Here is a 26,077-nt window from a genome sequence, read left to right on the forward strand (position 1 = left end):
AAAGCTACATTATCCACGAGTAACATAGGCTATATTTTATATGATATGGAATATTTTTGATAAATAGATTCTGAGGAGGTACAAAGTTTGCCGGGTCAGCTAGTACTTAATAAAATTCTATAGAGCAGCGTTTCCCAACATTTTTCAATCCACGGACCCTTAGGAAATCAAGCACATTTTTCACGGACCCCCTTAACAAAATGAAGAGCAAAAAAAAAAAAAACCAATCCCAGCCAAAACATTATTTGAAAGACCGATTTATATATACCGTGTGCTTAGATCATGTTTTTCTAATAAAACTGGTTTGCTGATTTTTCGTTTTGCGGCCCTTTTGCATTTAATGAGCAATTTATGTATGGTCCGGAGAAGACACCGCGGACCCCTATACATATACTCGCGGTCCGCGGACCACAGGTTGGGAAATGCGGCTATAGAGTTTTAGGTGTACAAGCTATTAAAACACTGGTGTTCCTACTTATAATTTATTAGAGGCACTTAACATGATTACATAATAAGATTATAATGACACATTCTCACGATCATAAGCTCCCAAAACAGAATATAAATCTTTCAACATTTACATGTCTGTCTAGGGATCGAAGCCGGAATCATCTGTGTTAAGGTGACCGCTCTACGCGGTTCATTATTTTTAATTTTTTCTTTCGTACAATAGTTTGGTGCAGAAAAAAGGACTCAAGAGTAATAGTGCAATACATTTCCTATTCAAATATTAATTATGAAGATTTTAATGATTATGTAAGTAAAATTCTAAAAACGCAATACGAATTGGCTTCAGAATAACGAAATAGACCAGCTCCGCCACAGAGATGATGCTGAATCCGAGGAAGAGGCTGAGGAGACCACCAATGGCACCTGGAATCCAAAAACAACTCTTTATCATCAACATCCTGCTGGACAAGGATTCCCTCTTAGGGCAGGATGTAGGCAATAAAGTGTTTTTATATTGTTACTAGTGGTGCCATCTGTCGAAAATTGGTCTTACCAACTCCCAAACCCTCGTGGGCTCTTAGACAACAACTTTGCTAAAGATCATCACTTGATCAAATGCATGGTTTCCGATTCTATAACTACTTACGAATTAAAAATTAATTAAAAATCCTTTTCCCACGGAATAAATTGTGAATCTAAACCATTCCCCTTGAACAGACACAACAAATTTCATCAAAATCAGTCCAGTCGTTTAGGAGGAGTTCAGTGACATACACACGCATATAATAAATATAAATATCCTAATTCAATAAATCTTTATATATATATATATATATAAAGATTTATTGAATTAGGACATAAGTAAAAAAAGAGTTAGTAAAAAAAATAAAGAAACTAAAACTTTTAAATCTATTTGCACTAAAATAAAGATGAAATGTCAAAAGAACCGAAATCGCCAAAATAGTTTCAAATCACTCTAGATCCCATTTCGCTTGACCGCTCACTTCTATTTCTGTGTCAAATATTAGCAGGAAATATAGGAAATGGCTTCATTACCAGCGAAATAGTAATCGTCGTACTGCGCGTGGCGGTGTTGGCCCAGGAACATGTCTTGATAGAAATGGACGTTCATTTGGGTGATTTCCTTCTTACTGGAAACAGAAGTCCAATGATTATATGGACAATACACGCCGCAAACACAAGTTAGCCTACCCGCCAAACAAAAAACTAGGCATTGCCGCTAATGGCGCATTTTGCATGGCCATAAAACTTTATAATAAATTACCCCACCAAATAAAAGAAATAAATAAAGATCATATTAAGTATTAGATCATATAAAGAAATAAAAAACATGTTAATTGAAAAATGCTTATACGATTATAACGAATTTCTAAATTAATGAAAATATAGACATACAAATATACCTACCTATTGCTCCTATATTATTAAAAAAAAATACTTTGTAAGACTCATGTGAGAGCCATACATTTAGAACGCCTTAATCGGCATATAAAATTTTGGTGCTTTTTTGACTATGTGTACATCCTATATTGTAACAAAAAAAATTACTGAATAAAGATTATGATTATGAATAATGTTTGAAATCTATAATATTAGTAGTCAATGACGTTTTTATTAATTACGCCGGAATCCGAAAAATAGGGGTGTCGAGTGCAACCACGAAGGATCCTACGGATTATATTTATAAGTCCGAAATTATAAGAAATTGCAATAAAATTTGAAAGGAGCTTCGGGGCCGAATAAGTTTTGAAGGTGGTAGAACCCTTTGTGGTTCTATTCCGGCGGCACCACCGTCACACCTATTTCTGCCTATTCATAACAGCAGTGTTAGGCGCTGCTGTGTTCCGTTTTGAAGGGTGTGGTCTTACCACACCCTTCAAAAGGAGACATACTTTTCCGAGGCGTTCCAGCTTAGTCCTCAGGGGTAGCGGCGCATCTGTAGCTGACCACAGGTAGTAATATCTAATCCTATCTGGGGTTGATTACAGATGTCCATGGGCGGCAGTAGCCACGTACTGTCAGGTGGACTGCATGCTCGTGTGCTACTCCTATATTATAAAAAAAGTTATATTTCAGATTAGACCATCCATGCACCCTTAAAAATCACTCCATATGTAGTACATATATTTAATTCTACCCTTCAGTGTGAACTAAAGTTGCATTCTCTCCCCTGTACACTCTGTTGGAGTAGAACACTTGGCCGGTGTAGAGTATGTCGTTGCAAGCCGGGAAGCAAGAAGCGCCGTAGTTCGTGCCATATTCCCGCCGCGACATCTCATCGCTGTCCACGTAGAATGAGTACATCAGTTGCTTCATTAACTCATCTGAAAATATTCATGTTAGGTTAGGTTAGTAAAAGTATTAAAAGTAAATTTGGTAGAAAAAATAGTTATTTTAGTATTAATTAGGAATATGACCGCTATAACAACAATTGCTAGAAATAAAAACGTTTTAAATAAAGGGTCCGCAGCACCTATTTCTAGATTGTGGTGGTACCTCCCCTTTCGAACTGTACTGGTTTAACCACCTTAAAACTAAACAGGTATAAAACATATAATGTATTTAACTCATAATTAATTTATTTAATAGATACCTTTCACTTCATTCAAGCAGTTATAATCCGCCGTAGTGGTACAAATAGGTTCGAATATATTTTTTCCTGAAATAAAAACATTCGTTGACCAACGGAATTATTTTATGGAATAAGCGTTGTGGTGGTATGTTTCAGATCTCCTCAAGTTTAAGGAAAACATCTGTGTCCAGTGTGGACAAAAGAGTACGTAATTAGCCAATAAACCATGAGTTTTGGCCATTGCTGTTACCAGACACAGTGAGGAAATATGAATCATTCTTCTCCATATTTTCTCCATAATGAAACACTTTTCAAAGTGGTGTGATGTGGTCAAGTGTGTGTATCGATTTAAAATTTAAAAATAATTCTGAAATAATCTAACATGAAATATTTTATTTTACTTCTATATTTTAATTTTTTACCCGACTATTTTGACGAACGAAGTCCCAAGGAAATTATGACCTCAATAACATTCTGATTTTCAGACTTCACATCGAAGACATTTTAATAGTGCATTGAAAAGGTAAATAGCTTTTAAATATAGGTACGTACTTGTGTATGTTTGTGTTTTTATACTTACTCGGCCAGTTATAATAAATACAATTGCAAATCCGTTTAGTATAGTTAATCAAGATATCTTGCTTGCAATTTGTTCCGGAGTAGAACAAGAAGTGTTCCAGATGCCTCTCGTTTTGAAAGTAGCATTGGCGGAGGTTGGGCTCCAAGGCTCTCAGAGAAGAGTCTGTTTTGTGGGTGGTTGGGACTATCTCGATGCTCGTCATCTTATTCATTGGTAGACGGATCACTGTGGTGGTGTACACATGGTCTGCTGGAGATTTCACCATGAGCTGGTAATAAAAAAAACTATGTTAATATAATTCTTTTGGCATCGCGTTTTGCCACTTCATCGATTCGTCAAGTTTTGGCTACTTTCTATTTTAGCGACTTCATCAACACTATCGCGTTTTTACTTTCAGTTGCTGCATTGTACAACGAAAGGAACCTTAACAAACTAGGAGATTAGATCGAGGATTTGGACTCTTATGGTGCCTTCCCACGATGCACGATTCTACTGATTTCCACAGCGGTTTTGGTTTTGAGATGCCAAATCGTCCGTAATCGACCGACCGTGGGAAGCCAGCGGTAGATAAGTTTAAATCTTACAGTAAAGCCAAAGTTGTTCCCATCACATCCGTCCTGATGCTCAGAACTGTTCAAATACAGCTCTAAGTTTAGAGCATGGGACTCTCCAGCACTTTTGATCCTCCACGGCCTAACATTGAAGTCGGGTGGAAAGTTCTTCGGATATCCTCCGTCGAGGTCCCAATCTAATGAGGATGTTTCCGCGCCTGGCTCGATAGTTCTCTGCCAAGCTAAGGTTTCGTTGTTACTGAAACGATATGTTAAAAGAAAGTAACGCGATATTTCTGCCTAAAAGCAGTGTTAAGCCATGCTACTTTTCCGAGGCAATCCAGCTTAGCTCTCAGCTTAGATTTAATCCAGTTCTCATTCCCATTTCCCATTCGGAGTAGCGGCGCATCTGTGGCCGACCTCGCATAGAAATCTAATCTTATCTGTGGTTGATTACAGATGTCCATAGGTGGCAGTAGTCACTTATCATCAGATGGATTACATGCTCGTCTGCTGCTCCTATATTAAATTAAAAAAGGAGTAGTCGCAAAGGTGGTGCCGCCTTTAAAAACTGCAGGAGAAGTTTAAAAATACTAACAATCCATTTAATGGAAGACTGTTGAAAACGAAACAAAGTCCATAGTCGGTGTGGATACGAGTAAATAATTTTTCACAGCAATCTTCTGTCGTCCATTCTTTGCCATGAAGAGGTCTCCAGTTACAAGCACGGATGACTTCCTCGCATGACGGAGATGCCTGAAAATAAAATAAAATTTAAAAATATGCAAAAAGAACTCATGGGTGAAGCTGGTAATTACTCATTGGGTTAATTCTTCTGGTCCATAGACGAAGGTGAATTTTCATCGTCTATCTACTTTTTTTGCTAGGTTTAAGGAATTATAAAAAGATAAGCATTAAAAATCTAAATTTTGAATATAAACTTCGAAATCACAGCGAAATCTTGTATTCTTGAAATTAAGATAAAAAAATCGGTATTAATTTTGGATAAAATTAATTCATCCGTCCTTGTTTGTCAACGAAAAACAGATCTCTTTACCGAAGTAACAATCGTTTTATTACAACTAAGTAAGGACCGCGATTTTAAAATGTTCCGCGGGCCGGATCCTCGGGCCATATCCGAACACGGGCGGTGGTTGGTCCTAAAAGTTCTTTAGTGAATAATATATTGAACAATTAGGAAGACCCTAGCTTTTTTTTAACTATTAGAAAAGTACTTACCTGGTTTATAAATTTTTCGAGCAGTTTCATTTCTGTCGCATTCATCCTACGGTCCAATCTTATTTTATCATTCTTCATTTGAGGACACACCAAACCGGCAAAGAAGCGATCTAAACTGCAAGTAAAAATGTTCCCTTAATACGTAATGATAATTTTATTAAATTATGTAAAATAGAATAGACATAAGTAAAAATACGTACCAGGCTCCAGGTACCTCTGATTCTTTGGAGTTATGTGTAGGTATATGTTCTTATTAGTGATCGAAGAGGTATATAGAAAATAATTATAAAGGATAATATATTTTACTTAAAGTTGACGAAAACATCACAAGGAAACTATGCGCCTGAGAGTTTTAAACAGCTCTCAAAGATATACAATGTCCACATTTGAGCAGCGCGGTAAACTATGACCAAAACTCCTCAAATTCTGAGGAAAACCCGTGACCAGCAGTTTACCAGCAATAGGTTAATAGCATGATTGTACCTTTTTTTTTTAACGAGGGGAAATCTTCAAAAGGACGACGAGGGAGCGACGCCGGGTTATGTGATATTTTTACCGCACTAAAACCTCCCGGTGGCCGTCCTCAACGCTTGTTGGAGAACTCCGGGATCTCCGACGGAACGCAACCGGAGTCCTCCAAGCGCAATGCCCCGATCAGGCTTTGCCCTGGGAGAGCAGTTTTCGCTCCTCCCACACCATGGTGTTAACGACGGTATGCGACCACACATACCGCCGTCCTTCCCGGGGTCGCTTACTGGACGGTAGCATGATTGTACCTACTCATTAATCCGAGTGACGTCAGCATACGACAGTTTCACGCGTAGATGAGGGCAGATAACCACGCTTGGGAAGGGAATAGCCCAGATGGGGGTTGGCAGCGAATCAATGACGTTGACGAAGGGAGTGGAAGTCCATTTGCTGAATAGCTGCACGATGTTCACCGCGCAGAAGGCAATGCTGATGACCACGATGATGACCCACGTGAGGCGCTCCTTGGGCTTGAATGAGGGTTCGAAGATGTATCTGGAATTCAAAGTTTATAAGTAGAATATTTTGTAGTTTCAGATATTCTTGGCGGTTTTGACTTTTTTAGCATCAGGTGAACTGACTGCTAGTCTCCTAATTTATTTTTATAATACAAATATTTTCAATTAATTTAAAAATAAGAGCAAGAGCTCTTATTTACAAAATAGTGTACGAATTATTTTAGAACTGTTTTACAATATATTAATACATTTTTTTTCTACGTAATTAGTAGACACTTCACACACAATGACGCAATCATGTTATAATTTAATCTCATTTAAAACTTCATAAAACTATTACAAAATTAATTACATCAATTAAATCTAAGGCCATTGGGTGTGATGATATTAGTAGATCGATGATTTGCCCGATAGTAAAGACTGTATTACCAACGATTACGCACATAATTAATTATTCCTTGCTATCGGGCCAGTATCCTACTATTTGGAAAAAGGCTTTTGTGCGACCTCTTCCAAAAATACCAAATCCCACCCATGCAAACCATTTTCGTCCAATTTGTATACTTCCATTCCTTTCAAAAGTTCTGGAAGCCTGTGTACATAAGCAAGTCTCATCTTTTTTATGTAAGCATAACCTACTGAGTGTGTACCAGTCTGGGTTCCGTCCGGGTCATAGTACCACTACTGCACTGATTAAAGTTACAGATGATTTAAGGCAGGCTATGGATGACAGAAAGGTCACAGTAGTGGTATTAATTGACTTTTCAAACGCTTTTAACACAGTCGACCACGAAATCCTCCTCTCCATCCTTTCTCATCTAAATTTCGCACCATTGGTCCTTAAGTGGTTTTCATCATATCTTCGCGGTCGTCAGCAGTCGGTCCGGCTAGAGTTAAAGAGCTCTGATTGGGCCGATCTTACTGCTGGGGTTCCGCAAGGCGGCATACTTTCTCCTTTGTTGTTTTCGTTGTTTATCAACTCAATCACTTCACTTGTTAACTGTTCGTATCATCTCTACGCAGATGACCTGCAATTATATGTACAGTCCAGTATTGATGACGTGCATAATGCTATTCAAATTATTAATAAAAATTTAGAGACTGTAAGAGTTTGGTCTAGTCAGTATGGTATTGCTGTTAATCCTACAAAGTGCCAAGGAATTATAGTGGGTAGTTCGAGACTGTTGTCTAGAGTGGACTTGGTCAATCTGCCCTCAATTACATATGGAAATTCTATCATTCCCTTTTGCAACGCTGTTAAGAACCTAGGACTTTTTATAGACAGCAGCTTGACATGGCGTGTTCAAATAACTGAAATTAGTCGTAAGGTAAATTCAACATTGCAATCTCTGTATCGCCTTAAAAATTTCCTTCCTTACAAGACTAAAATTACACTAATACACAGTCTCGTTCTACCTGTTATTGATTACGCAGATGTATGCTATCCAGACTTAACAGATGATCTTCTTGACAAGCTAGAGCGCCTTCTTAATAATTGTATCCGTTTTATTTTTAATCTTCGCAAATATGATCATATATCCAATTATAGACGTCAGCTGAAATGGCTTACCATTCGTCAAAGGCGTAACTCTAGAATTCTCCTGGCTCTGTATTCTATTTTATACGATCCAGCTTCTCCTTTGTATCTAAAGGGAAAGTTTCAGTTCCACACCTCGTCTCACGATAGTGGACTACGTTCCTCCAGAATTTTGAAAGTCAGTATTCCTTCACATAACAGTGGCTTTTTCCGTTATTCTTTCACAGTACAGGCAATACTGCTATGGAATGCCCTACCCGAAAACATCAGGCAAGCTCCAAGCAGGAGCACTTTCAAAAGATTGGTTCGTGAACATTACTTACGACCACCTTCTAGCATTTGAGTCTTTCGATCTTTTATACTTAGCATATTTTTAATTTGTTCTTATTTTGTATATATTTTATATATCAGGATTATTGTTTATATGTTTTTATATATTTATTATTGTTACTAGTATGTATATATATATGTATATGTATATGTATGTGTATATATAATATATTACATTTTATTTTACTTTTGTGTAAATGCCTACCACATAATGTCGCCATCGCCCAGGGTTGACTGGCAGAGAATGCCATTAGGCATTAAGTCCTCCCTTGTTACCCTTAGTTTAAGGTGTTACAAAATTAAATAAATAAATAAATAAATAAATAAAATTGTAATCGGATTATGTTTGTTTGCACAATCAACTTTAGTGCTTAGTAGATTTAACTAGTTTGGTCATCATTGATTAAATAATATAGAAAATGCAAAAAAAATGTAGTAGACTGTAAAATTAAATATTTTACATACTATATTACAAATTGAAGCAGCTTTAATAAACTTCATTGGTAGGTTTTATTAAAACGCTTTTTTATTATTAGCTTGGGTTGTATCTATGTATGTAGGTATGTATGTATATATGTAACGGAATCTTTGAACCCGAGTTCTATCCACTTGAACGTACAGTTTAATTCAAAATTTTGAAGAATTATCAAGAACCGATGACAATACGCGATTTTAATAAATTTGTACCATTGTCCTTATCATCATCCTCAGGATTAACGATTTTCGAGACGAGATTGTTGGAGCGCCTTAGAGAAAGTTCATCGCAAATTTACTAGTTTTAATAACTGTTATAGCGTGATTTTTAGTTTTGAAAATATTAATGTTATCTTACACTTGTTTCTTGATCACCTTAAAATACCCAAATTACCATGGAAAATACCCAAAATATAAGTTTGAAATAGAAAGCCACATACGCGGGCGGACCCGTAGGCGGAAAGTTAACTTAAAAGTAACAAACTTTGCAAGTAATATACGAAGTCTGTGGCGCGAGAGTTGACGCTTCAATGGTTTTTAATAACCGATCCCACTTACTTAACTCCATGTAAGGATCCTTCGTAAAGGAATTGTTTGAGCCCTTTCATCACTTCGATTAACCACAGTTTCACGAACAATTTACAAGCGCTTCTATTTCCAGTGGAAATTTTGTCACAGTTTCCAACACCATTTTTGTTATGTCTCTTCGAGCTTATGTATTGAAAGTCCTTTATATAGTAGTCACCTACGTACGGTATGGTTGGCTCGTATGTGGAGCTTTCGTTTGAGCTTTTCGTTCTTACTTTAAGCTTAAAGACGTTGCAAGACATCTCGATTTTTATTATTTCCAAAATATTATGTATTACAGTTGAATTTGTTACATGATTTTATAAAACTTTTTTCATTGTTTCATTTCAGTCACTTAGTATTAACATTTTATTAGTACATACGTGTTAACCGCAGATAATGGTAGAAAAGTATAGGTCTAATGCTACGGTGTATGGCTGTGAAGTCAATTAATTGATTGGAAATATTCTGTTAATGTTTCTGTCCGTTCGTATGTAAAAAGAACACGATAGATTTAGGAATATTTGTATAAATGGATAATATACGTACAAGATGTGAAATTAACTTCGGAAATATTTCCGAAGCGCTATGATATCGATACCTTAATTCGCAAATCAGCCAACTCCACTTTTTGTCAAAATGTTTTTTTTTATTTATTTTGATAGCAAATCGCGTTGAACGAAATCAAAATAATTATGACCTGCATTGGAGCAGCGGGCAGAAGAATCTTTCGGACCTCATCCAGCCGTATGATAGGAGACCCCAGTCAAATAGTGAGATATAAAAAAGATTTCAGAGTTGACATCAGGTCTCTAATCTTATCTGGGATTGGTATCAGATGACCATGAGCGACATACCTTTTGAGATGTCTTTTATTATAAAACTCAGGTATGCAGGTTTCTTCACGATGTTTTCCTTCACCGTTTAGCAAGTGATAATTAATTTCTAATACGCACATAACTTTGAAAAATCAGAGGTGCGCGCCTGAGATTTGAGCCTTGGACTCCTCGATCGAGAGGCCGAGTTTCTTAACCACTGGGCTATCACTGCAATATAAATATTAATATTTATAATATTTTACATGAACTAACAGCTTTAATGAAAACAGACAGAGCCGCGGGTAAAAGTTAGTTGTGTCAAAATGGATACAATTAATTTTGCCTGAAATGCACTTTGCTGTATTGGTGTTTGTACTTAAAGGTATTACGAATTAATTATGCAAAGGGTTTATTAGTTACATGCCAATAGATATGGCGGTTAAGGCCCGTTTATATCTACAGACAATAAACGTATCAGGCACGGGCCGTGGTAGACAAAATCATGTTTTATACAACATTTCGACAGGCACATACCGTGGCTGCGTGGCTGTGTTTCAGTAGTAAATAGTTAATACTACTAATCAATATTAGTAGTATTAATTATAGGAGAATACTTTATCGTCTGTCACGTCATGTGTCTGACACCTTATGTGTCTTGAGAAGTAAATTCGAAAAGTGAAAGTATAATACTTTCACTTTTCGAATTTAACCTTCATTTGTCCATTATTGTTATTGCTGCGTCTACACGCTTGGGACTCGGCTCTATCCACATGCTTGCTTTGTGACTGTTAAGGATTGGCAAACGTGTGGACGCATGTATTCGGCCTCGTATATTTGTATTCGTAAAACTTAAAAGGTGGCTGATGGATTGTTTTTTTTTACACAGCGTTTTGTTTATAAGTAGAATTTGTTATATTGAAGATTTTTTTTCCTATAATGCTAGGCATAAAAATACTTGCAACCAAAAATATGTGCCCTATATGCCCTACGTATTTTCGTTTTCACATATGCTTTAATACTAGCTCGAGTGTACTTAAAAACTAAGTAATATTTTCTTTGCTTGTTTCAAAGTTTCAACTGGGAGAAAACGAGGGTACGAGTGCCTACGGCGACACGGCATAAAGCTGTTTATGCACTTTCCATCCGAGTTATACAAACATGCACGATAAACTCAAATGGATTGCAAACGGCTTGCGGTGCGGAACTGTCACCATTCTGGTCTGCGCAGAAGGTTCTGGATTCGATCCCCGGTCAGACATTTGAATTATGAATGTTTTTTTCTGTCCGGAGTGTGGGTGTTTGTGTGCTCGTCTATGTACTCGTCTATGGACAATCCATGGCACAAGACAAAAATAATCCTTTTTTTTTTGTTAACAAGGCGGAAACCTTCAAAAGGTACCAGGTGCTGAGGAAGAAACACGGCGTTATGTGGGAATCTTACCGCACTATAACCCCCCCGGTGACCGTCCTCGACACTGCATTGAAGACTCCGGGATCTCCAAAGGAACGCAATCGGAGTCCTCTAAGTATCTTGCTCTACTCTGATGAGTACAAAACTCGCCAAACCATCTAATGTGTACGCAGGTATGCGGCCACACATACCTCCGCCCTTACCGGGGTTGCCGGCCGGTTCGAGCTCGCACTATTGCCACCCGCGACCCCAGAAGCCCCGAAGCCCAGAAGACAACGACACAAGGAATACTGGTGTGGGGCTATGAGTATAGCATTACTATTTAAAAAAATAATACGTCGGCAACTAATTTTTAAGAATATTTTTTTAAATAAACAAAAACAATTTACTATTGTTTTATTCCTTGTCATTTCAACTTCTTTCTAACGTTTAAAATGATTTACAATGTTTTTGTTAGAAATCTCTCGATTCAACAAAATTGTCAATAAAGCAACTTAACATTCAATTTTAATTATCAATAACAGAAAATTCAAGTCTACGTTGATAAGTTTGAAAATCTTTAGACATCGTTTTAATTTTAATAGAATGACTTTTATTAATGTCATTTATTATTAACGTGCATTTTTTATTAACAAATTATTCTTACATTTTTCTATTACCTTTATTTAATACCTTACCTTACCTTATCTTTATTTTTATATTTAATAGCATCTGTCTTTCAAGACGCGGATAGTGCACACACAGCTTTACCAAGTTCGAACTTGCTGAATATTTCAATAGCTTTCGGTGGATTTTTATTTGGCGCAAACTTTTCGATTTTTGATCATTCATAGAAAAATATTTCGATTGCTTATGTAAGAACTTAGTGAGAGAGTATTTGGAGATTTTTTTCATTTTTCTCATACATTGTTCAAGTAATTTGATTACTGTTCTTAGAAACTAGTACGTATTGAAGCTTTTTCTCTCAAAATTAAAATTATAATAAATAAAGGAGCATAAAGTTCTTCAAGGTAAATACATAGTTACTGCCACCCATCATAGACAACTAATAGATACCAGCTATATTACATAACTATTATCATAGACTCAAGAACTATCGTTGAAACTGCACCTGAAGTACTCCATTACCTATTTTCATAAGTATACAGGATGAATTTTTCAAATAGGCTTTAAGGGCCAAATCCGAAACTATAAGGATTAGCGAAAAATACTGAAAGTAGTTACGAGACCGTTTTTGAAAAAAATTAAAACTGCTTCATTCGTTTTTAAATATCTTTTTCCACTAACTGATAGTGTTGCTTATAAGGACCTAATTCGGGAAAGTAATGTTAAATGACAAACTAAAGAAAAAGCCACAATTACGAAAATTCTGTATTTATCGGTCATCTATGATTGGATACCACTGAGGACTAAGTTGAAATGGCTCTTGTAAGTATCTTTGCCTTTGTACACGTTTTAAACCAAAATAATGGACGGTATGCTAAACAAGACTACGTATTCTATCATTATCATCTCATTCTTTCATCATCATAGTATAACTTCTCGTTATTAAACAGTTTTTAAAGTATAAGTATCAAGTAAGTTGAGTGCGCTATGTTAATTTTGTCCTGAAGCCTTACAAAGCAGGAAACAGGAAGCTTCAGGTTTCAGATAGGATGCACACGTAAGCTTCATGTAAGTATAGACTTGCCACTCATCGAGACCAACTACTTTTAGTATTGGAGATCATTAATAGACTCTAGTTACTTCTAAGATCGGAGATCGATGATTTGGCCGTTTTTCGAAATCTACAGTTAGTAAGGTAAAACCTATGGGGTTACGCTGTTTGTCCACCGCCACTGTCACCGAGCCGATACCGATAATTAATGACGGCGCCGAAGTAGCGTACATACATTTACTATAGCCGCTTGTCCACCGCACGTCCGTCACCCGAGCACCGTCATCCCGGACGCCGATATTTCGAGTAGATCGACGTGACCACTAGATCGGCGCCGAGATTTTGACGGGCCTATGTGCCGGCAATATAAAACACATTGGAACTTGTATATTTATTATTAATTCCTGGCGTAAAGCAGTTTTGGTGTAGGAGTGACGACTTGTAGAGGCTGACTGACTCATATATACACAAGGCGACATCTTAGAGCTCAGAAATAGCGGCGCATCTAAGATCAGCTTCAGCGGCGTTAAGAAACTTGGTCTCTTGATCGAGGGGTCAGAGGTTCAAATCCCAGGCACGCACGATTTTTCAAAGTTATGTGCGTATTAGAAGTTAGTTATCACTTGCTTAAACGGTAAAGGAAAACATTGTGAAGAAACCTGTATACCTGAGAAATCTTAAAGAAAAGTTTTCAAAGGTATGTGAAGTCTACCAATTCGCACTTGGCCAGCGCGGTGAACTAAGGCCTCATGCTTCAGCAGTGCGACAGTAATGGGTTGATGATGATGATCGTAATGTTAAGCCCTTGTGTTCTAGTTTGAAGGATGTGATAAAGGAAGCAAGCACGAACTAGTGTCTGTATGATATCGTCATATTACGTAATAAAAAATAACGACGTAATAAGTCCCGTTCCTTTTCCTTCCTCGTACCCCTCATAAGAAATTAATTGAACTAACACAATTGTGGATATATTTCACAGTTTACATCAATCTGTTTACTGTCGACGTGGACTACTCAAATAATATAAACCCACGAAATGGGTCACAGGTCGCCTCGGGTCATTGTGAGATGATAAGATTTATCTCAGAACAAGCTGAATTACTTGTTCAACTGATGGGAACTACGCAATATAAATTTAAAAACAAGTCTGATATGTAGGTACCAAATATACCTATAATAATAATACTACTTATACTTTAATAATAATACATTATAACATTACATTATAGATTAACTTACAGGTAATTTCGATAAATTATCTTTATTTTATTTTTATGGAAATTACCTATAAGTATTATTATTAAAGTCAAATATCAAGACTCTCTTTGCCTATACTTATTTATGTCAATGTTTGCCAAATATATTTGCCATTTCCAAGTGTAAGAATTCGTCTTACTTTTGACTGAAAGTTATTCGACAGGGGAGGCTACACTGAAGCATTTATTTCTAGCCAAAAGCTGTTTAGCGATACGGTAAAAGAGTGCAGATGCCAGCTAACTTCAAATAACGCATCTGGACTCGACATATCGTAGATACCTACCAATAATTGTTTATAGATGTCCATGGGCGGTAGTGACCACGTTCCACGTTCCACCTGTAAATAACAGGTGGAACGTATGCGCATTTGCTATTTCAGTTTTATAAAAACGAACTAAATTACCCGCCTCTGTGGCTTCAGGATAAATTGTTTGTTTCCTAAAATTTTCTCCTAAAGCTTTACTCTCCTAAGCTTGATACGCATTACCATTTTTTTCTTTCATTCACTTATTCAATTTCATTTTAACTCAATAAGTATCAAAACGTCTCGATCGCACTACACGCTTTGAACTTCTTACCTACTCACTGCTCATATAGTAGTGTTTCAAACCATTCACTGGTTGCAAGTGTTTGTGATAAATAATTAATAGTACGTACTCGTAACCTTAACTAAGAATTTGTTTTCGAATAGTGACGTCATAAGTTTAGCCGTATAGTTTTTAAGCAATTGGATACATCGAAAAAGGTTCACAATTTTACTTGTATGTTCTATTTTATTTCTATTGCTTAAAGCATAGTAATATAATTGTACATATAAACAAAAAATTAAATTATGTCGACTTGGTTTATAGCAATAAAATTTTAAGGGTTAACGTGCAAGAAATTTAAATCTCGTTGTTTGTTTTACATTTTTTATGAATCGAATATGTGGCTTAATCACTAATTGTACTTATTTTTTTTTTATAATATCGGAGTAGCAGACGAGCATACAGTCTACCTGATGGTAAGTGGCTACTGCCGCCCATGGACATCTGTAATCAACCCCGGATAGAATTGGATATTCCTACCTGAGGTCGGCCACAGATGCGCCGCTACCCCTGAGGACTAAGCTGGAACGCCTCGGTAAAGTATGTCTCCCTAACCACACCCTTTAAACCGGAACACAGCAGCGCCTAACACTGCTGTTATTAGGTAGAAATAGGTGTGGCGGTGGTACCGCCGGAGTCGAACCACAGAGGGTTCTACTACCTTCAGAAATTAAGAAATTACTAATAGCTTCCATTAATCCACAATGGAGCTACTTTTTATAAGATTGAAGTAGAAAACGAGCATGCTGTCCACCTCTTAAAAACACAATATAGAACAAGATTTCCTGAAGCCGATCAAAGATGCGTTGCCAGTATTAAGACACACTTTTACCCCATGTTTAAGACATACTTTTAACGGTGGTCGAAATATACTGATTACCTTTCCTTCCTGAATAAAATAGACTTTAAGAAAGTATACTCCGAGTTATCCACTTGCGAGAGCTTTCTATCTAGTAGTGGATAAGGGTTGCAGCCAGCCATGCCTGATAAACTTTTTGTGAACTCTACATACGAGTGAATGGCAAAGTGCCAAATAAACTTGTGAACTCTATGTAACCCACTGGCATAATGCCACCAAACACTGAAGTATTTATTTTTTATTTCAGAAAACAAAATGCACGGGAAGGCAGTATGTTCTTTTATCCTTCTGATGAGTTTCGTCAGTAAATGTAAGTATCTCTATATCTTTTATATAAAATTCTCGTGTCACAATCCTAGTTACGGTACTCCTCCGAAACGGCTTTACCGATTTTCACCAATTTTTATATACATATTGAGTAGGTCTGAGAATCGGCTACTATCTATTTTTCACACCTCTAAGTGATAAGGGTTGTTCACTCTTAACATTTTTTTATTTATATGGCAACACAACGTTTGCCGGGTCGGCTAGTAGAGATATAACTATAGATAGTTATATAACTATAGTTTTTAATTGTGTATTCGTAATTTTTAGGGTAGATAGTGCACGGTCATACCAAGTTTCTAATTCCTGATGAATGACGTTATTTTAAAGTTTTTACAAATTCGTATGGATTCTGATCCATGAACATTCTGATGTTTCATATTCACAACAGATACTTGTGCCACAAATAATGATATGAAAGACTAGTAAGTGGCGATGTAATCCTTACTAATATTATAAATCCGAAAATAACTCTGTCTGTCTGTCTGTCTGGTTGTCTTTTCTTCACGCCGAAACCACAGAAACGATTTAATGAAATTTTGTACAAAGATAGAAAACCCGAGAAAGGACATAGGATAGTTTTTATCCCGGAAATACCACGGGAACTAGGGATGGCGATCTAAGATCGATCGGAGAGATATAATCGGAGAATCGATCTTTTGGACCAATAAGTCGATTATTTTAATCGATATTAGTAAGGATTGAATCGTAAACTATGCATTTGATCAAGTGATGATCTTTAGCAAACCTTCGTGGGCTCATGGCCATGGACAACTCTGAAGAGTTGGTACGACCAATTTTCGCCAGATGGCGCTACTGTCATTCCAATAAAGGTACGAATTTTCAGTTTTATGTATGTTAGTATGTCATATTATTTTCTTTTAAACGCGGGCGAAGCCGCGGGCAAGAAGTAGTCAGGTCATAAAATTTAAATATAGTTAAGTAAGAATTATTATTGGATCAAAATTACACATATTCAAGAAATCAAATTAATCGTGCCACCGATCGGAAAGGGCAAACAAATTAACAAAATAATACGAGTATGAACATTTAAAAATACTGTAATAACATAGATAGTATAAAATGTCAGTGTGAAATAATAATATAACAAACATATAACAAAACAAACAACAAAAATACAACAATCAATCCATCTTGCTATTTTTTAAATTCTATAAAATTAAAATTAAAATTTATTTTTAATATATAAATTAAAATTTATTTTTAATAAATAAATTAAAATTTATTTTTAATAAATATATTAAAATGTATTTTTAATTAAAATTAAATAAATATATTTAAAATATTTTAAAAAATAGCGTGTAATTATATGAATATTCGTACGAAAGCAAAATATTTCATGTTTTTATATGACAATCTGTAAACAGCGCTAATTACTTTGAACCATAATTACACACGATAATTTTAAAAGGTCAGAGGTTCTTGTAGCGTAGCAATTACTATACGTTACTTGTTACATATAGATAATTTTTAATCGACTCTGTTGTTCAATTTAATTGTATATGACGTATTATGAACTTGTTTACACGTTTTTTTTTTGTTTTATATGTAATATACTCGTAGGAGTAGCAGACGAGCATGCAGTCCACCTGATGGTAAGTGGACTGCTGCCCATAGACATGTGCTATCAACCTGGAGATAAGTTTCTTTCCTGAGGTCACTAATACGTCGCTACCCGTGAGGACTAAGCTGGAACGCCTCTGAAAAGTATGTCTCCCTTACCACATCCTTTAAACGAGAACACAGCAGCGCCTAACTCTACTGTTAACAGGCAGAAATAGGTGTGGCGGTGGTGCCGTCAGAGTTGAACCACAAAGAGTTCTACCACCCTTCATATTTTTTTGAATATCTTTATTCCATAGATAAGAAATCTATTAATAATTATTGTATGTTCAAAGTGAATAAAATATTTATTCATCTCAATAAGCTTCTATGTACCAAAATACTTCAGGAATTAATGTCATTGACACGACATGACATTTAATGTACAAATTTCTTCTTAGACAACCTCCTTTGTTAAAATATAAAACCATTTACATTTACCTCCCACATGTTTGATGGCGTGATTATCCATTTTTATAATACCGATTTTTATAAAGTGTAACTAAACCTTCTGTTGGGCTCCGGTGTCTCGCAGCAACACTTATAGCAAAGGCTATTCCAACTAAATCGAGGTTTTATTACTTATATTGGGAATCGGAGAAAAACAACGTTCTTTTCTTTCTTGAGTAGTGAAGTAGTCAAATATATTTTCTTTTTGGAGTTTATTGGAGTTTACTCCTTAAGAAACGATTTGAGTTATAAGGCCCGGTACGGAAATTTTATGAGGAGTAAAATCAAGTGTAACACGAAAAGTTGAGGCGTAACGGTAACCAAAATATGAATCAAGAGTGCTTTTATTAATTTAAGATACAGTAAGTTCAAATCCCATATGAAAGTAATTATTACAATAAAAATAATTAGCAATATATAAAACATTAAAACGTCATTAACTAATTTGTTTACATTTTTGCATAAATTAAGTTATAGGTTTGATCATTTATAAACACTGTGAAAAATATGAACATTGGCGCCATAATATGATTAACAATCTTTTATGAACGTTTTTAAAGAAGAGTAACATATAAAATCAGTAAGCAATTGAATAAGATATAATATTAGCAAAATAAGTTTTTAACATAAAGAGGCTTTTGTAAGTTACTGATATATTAAAATAACTTATAAAAATGGATGCATTATTGATCAGCACCATCTATCAACGATAAACGGGCAAAATCAAAACAGTATTATTTAATATTTATTACAGAATTATTGCTAATGAATTATGTTCAAAATAAGTTATATAAAATTAGCAATACGTTTTAAATGAATTCTAGAATTATAAAACATTCAGAAACAATCCAAATTACATATAATAACATGTTTATTGAGTCTCATATAAATTTCATCCGTAAATTGCAACAAGGATATTTTATAGATGGCAAAGAAATTATAATTATTAAGTTTTAAGTTATAAAACGTTTAACATTGTTTTAAATATAAATAATTATATTATATTAAAATTTACTTTAATATAAACAATTATATTAAGTTACCATTATAATATTTGGAACCAAAATACATAGATTGATAAACTTGCAAACTTACAAGTTATAAAACTTGCCACTAGATGGCGCTATTTTATATTATTTTGTAACATACTTTATGTAATACGCATTATTGAAGTAATATAAATAATCCGAATAATTACAGATATATGTTTGTTTCTCTTATCATTTTAGCGGATGCGTTCATTTACCTACCCTTTTTTCTATTCGATATATATCATAATCATCATTCGTAAGGAGTAAACTCCAATCGTGCGTCGTAGCTGACACACACACACTTTTTTTAAATATACAAATAAAGTATAAAAAAGGTAAAAATATATAAAAACCTATTTCTATTGTCAGCCAGCAACCTGCATCGCCAACACCTTCCGTAACCAACGTACCTACAATATACTACGATAAGATAAGCGCATTCAAACAAGCAATCTCGTCAGCTGTATAATATTTAGAAATAATGGAACTATAACATAGCAATCATCATTATCAACCCATTATTCTCCCACTTCTGGGCACGGACCTCCTCTCAGAATGAGAACGATTAGGCCCGCGCAGGCCAAGTGCATATTGGTAGACTTCACATACCTTTTTAAAATTTCTCGAACGTTTTTAAGATTTCTCAAGGATCGTGAGGTGTGCAGTTTACCTCACGATCCTTCCCATGTATGGTATGTTTTCCTTTACTGTTTAAGCAACTGCTAATTTCTAATACGCACATAATTTCGAAAAATCAGAGGTGCGTGGGATTTGACCTCGGACCCCCCGATCAAGAGGCTGAATTTCTTAATCACAATGTATAGCACACATTGTATAAAGTATGTCTTTACTATTTTTTCAGCATTCGCAATCTACTGTTACTACTGCAACAGTGCAAACAACTCCGCCTGTTTGGACATCAATAAGTATGAAGAGGAGTTGCGCTCGCGCATCATTCCGATCGTGAACTGCGAGACTGCTATCCCGAGGTCCATTGCCGTGAGCTTCTTCTGCAGGAAGATCGTGCAAACCAGTAAGTGGACTTACACCAAACAAACCAGTGCAAACCAGTAAGTCAGATTACCGTCAGAATAGGCTGCAGAGCGGACCATCAAATACACTAGAAAGAAGGACATAATAAACATAAAAACTAGAGATAAAGAAAGATAGATAGATTTGAAGGTGGTAGGACCCTCTGTTGTTTGACTCCGGCAGCACCACCACCACCACCACAGCTATTTCTACTTAATAATAGCAGTGTTAGCTGCTGAGTTCTGGTTTGAAAGTTGTAGTAAAGGAGACATAATTATATATAAGTGTTCCAGCTTAGTTCTCAGGGACAGCGGCGCGTCTGTTACTGACCTTTGATAAGAATATCTAATCCTATATGGGGTTGATTACAGATGTCCATGGGCGACAGTAGCCACTTCCCATCAGGTGGAGTGCATACTCGTCTGCTAGACTTATTAAAATTGTAAAAAAGAATGATAGAAAGAAACAAAACTTCTTTATGTTTTGTATGTTATAATGATAAAAAATATTTCTATTTCCAGTTTTTCACCCACACAAGGACTCAGAGGTCCGAGTCACCCGGGGCTGCGGCTGGATCCGAAACAAGGATAAGGACTGTTACAAGGATGATAATAGCGACCACCTGGGTACCGTGTGTCAGTGTTTTGGGGACATGTGTAATGGAGGTGAAAAGTTTCACCCTCCCTACATAACCCTGTTGCTACTTTCCTCTTTGTATTGGTTAATATGATTTGTTATTGATAATATTTATTGGAGTTGAATATATGTAAGTATGATTAAATATTGTTTTATTATTATGTCTATCTTATAAATCGAATTGTAATCTTTTCTTTAGTAATTAATAGCTGTTACCATAATCAGTCGTAAGACCTAAATTTGATGTGGGCAAAATACATTTTGCGGGCCCCTCTTCCACAAGGTCATCGGAGACCCGGGGAGGAAAGTGGAATGGAGGCCCCCAGTCAATAATGGGTTCATTCCGGCGACATTTTTTTCCGTTGACCCCTAGAGGCACGAGGCCCCCTGGGTAGAGAGGCCGTAGAGACGATGTTTGCTTGGCTAACTAATTCGTATTTTGTAAAAAAACATTGTGAATAAGTAAATTACTAAAGACTCTAATAAAAGCTTATTTTTTTAATATCAGTCTATTAACGTGTATTCATAATGATTGTGACAAATTAATGGCGATAAATTATTTCTCATAGGAAATATAATAAATCGTTCCCACATCACCGACCGGTTTGACCTGCCCTATTATATTTCGTCAAAAACTCATGAAGAAGTGTTGGAAATGCGCGTAAAAATCTAAAAATACTTCGCGGGGGTGCAACACGGAATCGTTAGGGGGTGAGGGCGTTCATTAATAGATAAAAGCGTGACATTTGCTAGAGGCTCGTGTGATCGCTAATCCGTTACGAGTGTCGCGCGGCACGCAGCTGGTCGTCATGATCCGCGGCGCACGGACCTGGCGGTCGCGGAAATCTCCCGGTTTGGACCGCGCACACGCGCTATTTGCATTTTACTTTGGTCTAGTTTTATGTGGTCCCACTGTAAGCGAGTAACAAAGTGCTTATTTTTATTTTACAACTACAATATAGGTAAAATACTTGTTTTATATGAATGTTAGTCGTATGATCGTTTAGGACTGGTAATGTTTAGGTTATCCTACTTTTTTACCCGACAGCAGAGTGTAATGTTTTTCAAACATATGTCTGTATGACACATTATTAAGCATTCCAGGTTACACAAATGGTTTGACGGGTTTAAAAGCAACATAGTCTGTATTTTAAGCAGTCAAGTTTTTGTTTTTATAATAATTCTCCTTTCATTTTTTTAAAAGTGCTATATATACTATTTGATATTATAAAAACGACCGCGCTCATCGGAGAAAAAGTGGGTGGGGGCGTTCATTAATTGATAATGCGTGACATTTGCTAGAGGCTCGTGTGATTGCTAATCCGTTACGAGTGTCGCGCGGCACGCAGCTGGTCGTCGTGATCCGCGGCGCACGGACCTGGCGGTCGCGGAAATCTCCCGGTTTGGACCGCGCACACGCGCTATTTGCATTTAACTTTGGTTTCGTTTGGTATGGCTCCAGTGCGAGCGGTGGTAAAATGTGTTCTAATATTGTGTGGTATCACTGCAAGCGATATATTATACTATAATATTATATGAACCTAATCCATATGTTATGATTAAGGTTTGTTAGGGTTCCGTAAGAAAGAACAAATCTGCATCTGTCTGTCCGTTTGTTACAGCTAATTTGCTCCGAACTATGGTTTTGTCCAATATAATTTGTATATTATATAGTATAGTATAGGTACTCATAATTCTTAGCATTTGAAGGAAGAATTGATGGCATTAATGAACTCCTAGGAAGCATTCATAAATGCCATGGAGCCCATAGTGGGCGACTTAAACTTATGCATATCTACTAATAATAACAAAATTAGAACATGTACTTAATTATACAATCTAGACGCTCAGTGCGTTGTAGAACTATAACAAAAAATAATTATATTTGTGCGTACGAGTCCATTCATTTGACGCAGCAAAACTTTTTTATTATTTTGCTCCCAAAAATTACTCCTTACTTCAGTTATTTACATTATACCTTCTTATTCTTTGGACTCTCTATACCATTATTCTTTGAGCTATAGAAAACTGAGTAGTTTAATGGTTTGTGCTGTAGTGGACCAGTACAAATATTATGTACCTGGTATAGTCAATTAATTTTTAAGTAATTTAAGAAAATTATTATAATGTAAAAACTATTTAATATTTTTACAACCCTTCCGATATAATATTATGTACAGTTTTCTTCCTCTTAAGTAAGTATTATTATGCTTAACGGTGGTAAAACCTTCTCTTGTTCGACGCCGAAGGCACAACCGCCACACCGCCCTAGTAACAAAGGTGTTTGATGCTGTATTGTTTGAAGGGTTTTAAGGGAGGCATTCCTATCCGAAGCGTTCCAACTTAGCCCTCAGTGGTAGCAACCTATCTGTGACAGAAGAGTTATCTGGCGTTTTTACGACTCCGGCGACACCACCGCCACACCTATTTCTGCCTCATAACAGCAGTGTTAAGCACTGCTGTGTTCCGGTTTGAAGGGTGTAGTAAGGGAGACATACTTTTCCGAGGCGTACCACCTTTTACCTCAGGGGTAGCAGCGCATCTGTGGCTGACTTCAGGTAGAAATATCCAATCCTATCTGGGGTTGATTACAGATGTCCATAGACGGCAATTGTCACGTAGCATAAGATTAGCGTTTGTTACATCAATATTATAAAAACTTAATAGTCCAATTTTCTGTGAGAAATCTAGTGGTACAGAATTTATAAAATATTAATTTGTCCACTCAAAGCCCGCGGCGTAGATCATCTCTTATTATTTAAGATTAAACTGAGGTGACTGTTGCTTTGATTAAATTCTTGCTTCATACTTTATTCATTGTTACATGAAACTGAGCTACTAAATTATTATGTTTTTTAAAAATAGATGTTAAAATATGGAATATTTTTAAAAATAGAATATGGAACTTAGGGACGGGCAGCTGTTTTCATACGCAGATGATACTGCAATTGTTTTCGCAGGAGATACGTGGTCCTCTGTAAAGAAAACAGCAGAATTAGGTCTGGCCGAGGTAGCAAAGTGGCTAAATGAGAACTTACTAACTTTGAACATCTCTAAAACAAATTATGTCTGCTTTACGAAATCTAATAAAACACAACCACCACCGGACTTTAAAATAAAAATTCATAGATGTCCAGACTTACACTCTGACTGTGACTGCCCTCAAATAAATAAAGTATCCAATGTAAAATACCTTGGGGTTATGGTTGACCAGAGGTTAACTTGGTATTCGCATCTGGATTTGATGGCAACCCGGATCAGGAAACTAATCTGGATATTTAAGTCCCTGCGGCATGTATGTACAAAATCATTGCTAAATAAAGTATACATAGCCCTAGTCCAATCTACGATGAGCTACTGCATTCCTATATGGGGCGGAGCAGCTAAGACAAGGTTCCTTGAACTTGAAAGAGCTCAAAGATGCCTGATAAAAGTGATGTACTGCAAACCGTATAGATTCCCCACTTCTGATTTATACAAATTGTCTGGCCTGCTCTCGGTAAGAAAACTTTACGTATCAGCAACTATTCTAAAACTTCATAAAAGCTTAAAATATCAGCCTCCAGTGGCGAATAAACGTAGAAAGTATACATTGCCCTATACCGACCTATTTAAAAGTAAATTTGCATCAAGACAATACGTAAGACTATCTATTTATCTATTTAATAAAATAAACCAGGATGTAGATATATACACTATGAAATACTATGACTGTAAAAAATGTTTAAAAGATTGGTTACAAAAACTTAATTATGAAGAAACAGAATCTCTTCTTTGTACCTTCACCTGATGCACCTTACACTTACATATACACATACGTAAGCATACACACACATTCACACACATCCACACACACACACACACACACACACACACACACACACACACAGACATAATACACAGATACTATTTCATATTCACTATATATCCACTATATTATATTATATTTATTTTATATACATATATTCTTAATTATAAAATAAAATAAATTCAACATTGTTCAAATAATTATATTAAATTATAATATATTTGGAAAATTGTATTTATTAGTACTTAGTATTGTATAAGGGAAGAGCGGGACCCTCTACTACAGGTACTAACGTACTCAAAAGAGGGTACCCAACAATATTGTAAAACAATGTACTACTTTTGATGCAATAAATCATTTTTATTTATTTATTTATTATGTATTTTTTTATGAAAATTTGATATCCCACACTCATAATAATACGGCCTTATTAATAAATGTGGATTAGAGCAAGCGTAACTTTAAAACTAGTCGTAATGAAAGTTTATCAATATTAATAAACATGTTGTAGGGAGGGAGTAAGCTACTCCGAGTCTAATCTTGGCGTAAAAGTTAGTCCGTGTCACTACCTAGTTTAAGGATGGTTTAAGGATGGAATAAGCGTATATCAATGGTAATTGACATGAAATTTGTCATAGTAATATCTATTTTTTATATTAATTTGCATTCAAGTTCATAAAAAGACACCTTTTGAGGACTTCCTTTATTTTCTATTATTTCCGCATACTCTTTTAGCACAGAACGAAATAATTGCTGAAAGAATAAATATTTTTTTCATAAAGATCACGTCATTAACAAATAAGGTCCACGAAATAACTATCGTTACGAATTTCCCATTCTTCTTCATCGCAGTTAATTGAGCGAGCTCGTTTTTGGTTAATTTTCCTTGCACTTGGTTTAAAATTTGATGTATTTCAAATACAAACACAAACCGCTATATAGTATCAAGTTTAGACATTTCAAGACATTTGATTATTTTGAACTCTTGAAAGCTGTCGAGTTTGAATTTGTCAATCTCAATATATACGCTTTCACTGTCATTTTTATACATGAATTTATTCATTGACTCATTCTTTTTACTTTTAAAATGTGAGTGTTGCTATATTTTATTCGATAAACCTGGACTAAGAAATAAATAGTTATTCCGAGGTTACTCCATGTTTATTAATGACATTGTTATAACAAGTTAATACTTTCTTACTCTAGGTTTAACTTGTCCAGGTTTAACTATGGATTAAGGTTGGAATAAGCGTTTTTTATTAATAAGGCCGGAGTTA

General features: G+C 35.7%; 2 protein-coding genes across 3 annotated transcripts; one reads left to right on the forward strand and one right to left on the reverse strand.

Annotated features, from left to right (window-relative positions):
• Positions 1-745: 745 nt before the first annotated feature.
• Positions 746-9,570, reverse strand: LOC140754567 (pickpocket protein 28). Its single transcript, XM_073089611.1, has 10 exons — positions 9,299-9,570; positions 6,194-6,436; positions 5,414-5,528; positions 4,773-4,930; positions 4,208-4,433; positions 3,624-3,891; positions 3,065-3,130; positions 2,622-2,795; positions 1,507-1,620; positions 746-873 (listed from the first exon to the last, which is right to left on the reverse strand). Exons 1-10 carry the CDS (start codon positions 9,568-9,570, stop codon positions 746-748), a joined length of 1,764 nt encoding a protein of 587 aa, XP_072945712.1.
• Positions 9,571-15,042: 5,472 nt separating this feature from the next.
• LOC140754438 (uncharacterized) lies at positions 15,043-21,137 on the forward strand. 2 transcript variants are annotated; one of them, XM_073089450.1, is made up of 4 exons: positions 15,043-15,211; positions 16,144-16,206; positions 20,187-20,357; positions 20,878-21,137. In XM_073089450.1, exons 2-4 carry the CDS (start codon positions 16,152-16,154, stop codon positions 21,084-21,086), a joined length of 435 nt encoding a protein of 144 aa, XP_072945551.1. In that variant the 5' UTR covers positions 15,043-15,211; positions 16,144-16,151; the 3' UTR covers positions 21,087-21,137. The 2 variants fall into 2 exon arrangements, with proteins under 2 accessions (XP_072945551.1, XP_072945550.1); XM_073089449.1 differs by having other exon boundaries at positions 15,043-15,195.
• Positions 21,138-26,077: the final 4,940 nt, after the last annotated feature.

Source organism: Epargyreus clarus, unplaced genomic scaffold (genome assembly GCF_041222505.1).
Source record: "Epargyreus clarus isolate Ecla_fem2 unplaced genomic scaffold, WU_Ecla_fem_2.2 ptg000029l, whole genome shotgun sequence".
NCBI classification, from domain to species: Eukaryota; Metazoa; Arthropoda; class Insecta; order Lepidoptera; family Hesperiidae; genus Epargyreus; species Epargyreus clarus.

Coding starts and splice junctions, on each gene's coding strand:
- LOC140754567 (XM_073089611.1), bottom strand. CDS start 9,570: ATGTCTTGCAACGTCTTTAAGCTTAAAGTAAGAACGAAAAGCTCAAAC. Junction 4,434..4,772: donor AGTCTTCCATTAAATGGATT/GTTAGTATTTTT, acceptor ATATCGTTTCAG/TAACAACGAAACCTTAGCTT. Junction 3,892..4,207: donor GGAACAACTTTGGCTTTACT/GTAAGATTTAAA, acceptor TTTTATTACCAG/CTCATGGTGAAATCTCCAGC.
- LOC140754438 (XM_073089450.1), top strand. CDS start 16,152: ATGCACGGGAAGGCAGTATGTTCTTTTATCCTTCTGATGAGTTTCGTC. Junction 16,207..20,186: donor GATGAGTTTCGTCAGTAAAT/GTAAGTATCTCT, acceptor CTATTTTTTCAG/CATTCGCAATCTACTGTTAC. Junction 20,358..20,877: donor CAGGAAGATCGTGCAAACCA/GTAAGTGGACTT, acceptor TTCTATTTCCAG/TTTTTCACCCACACAAGGAC.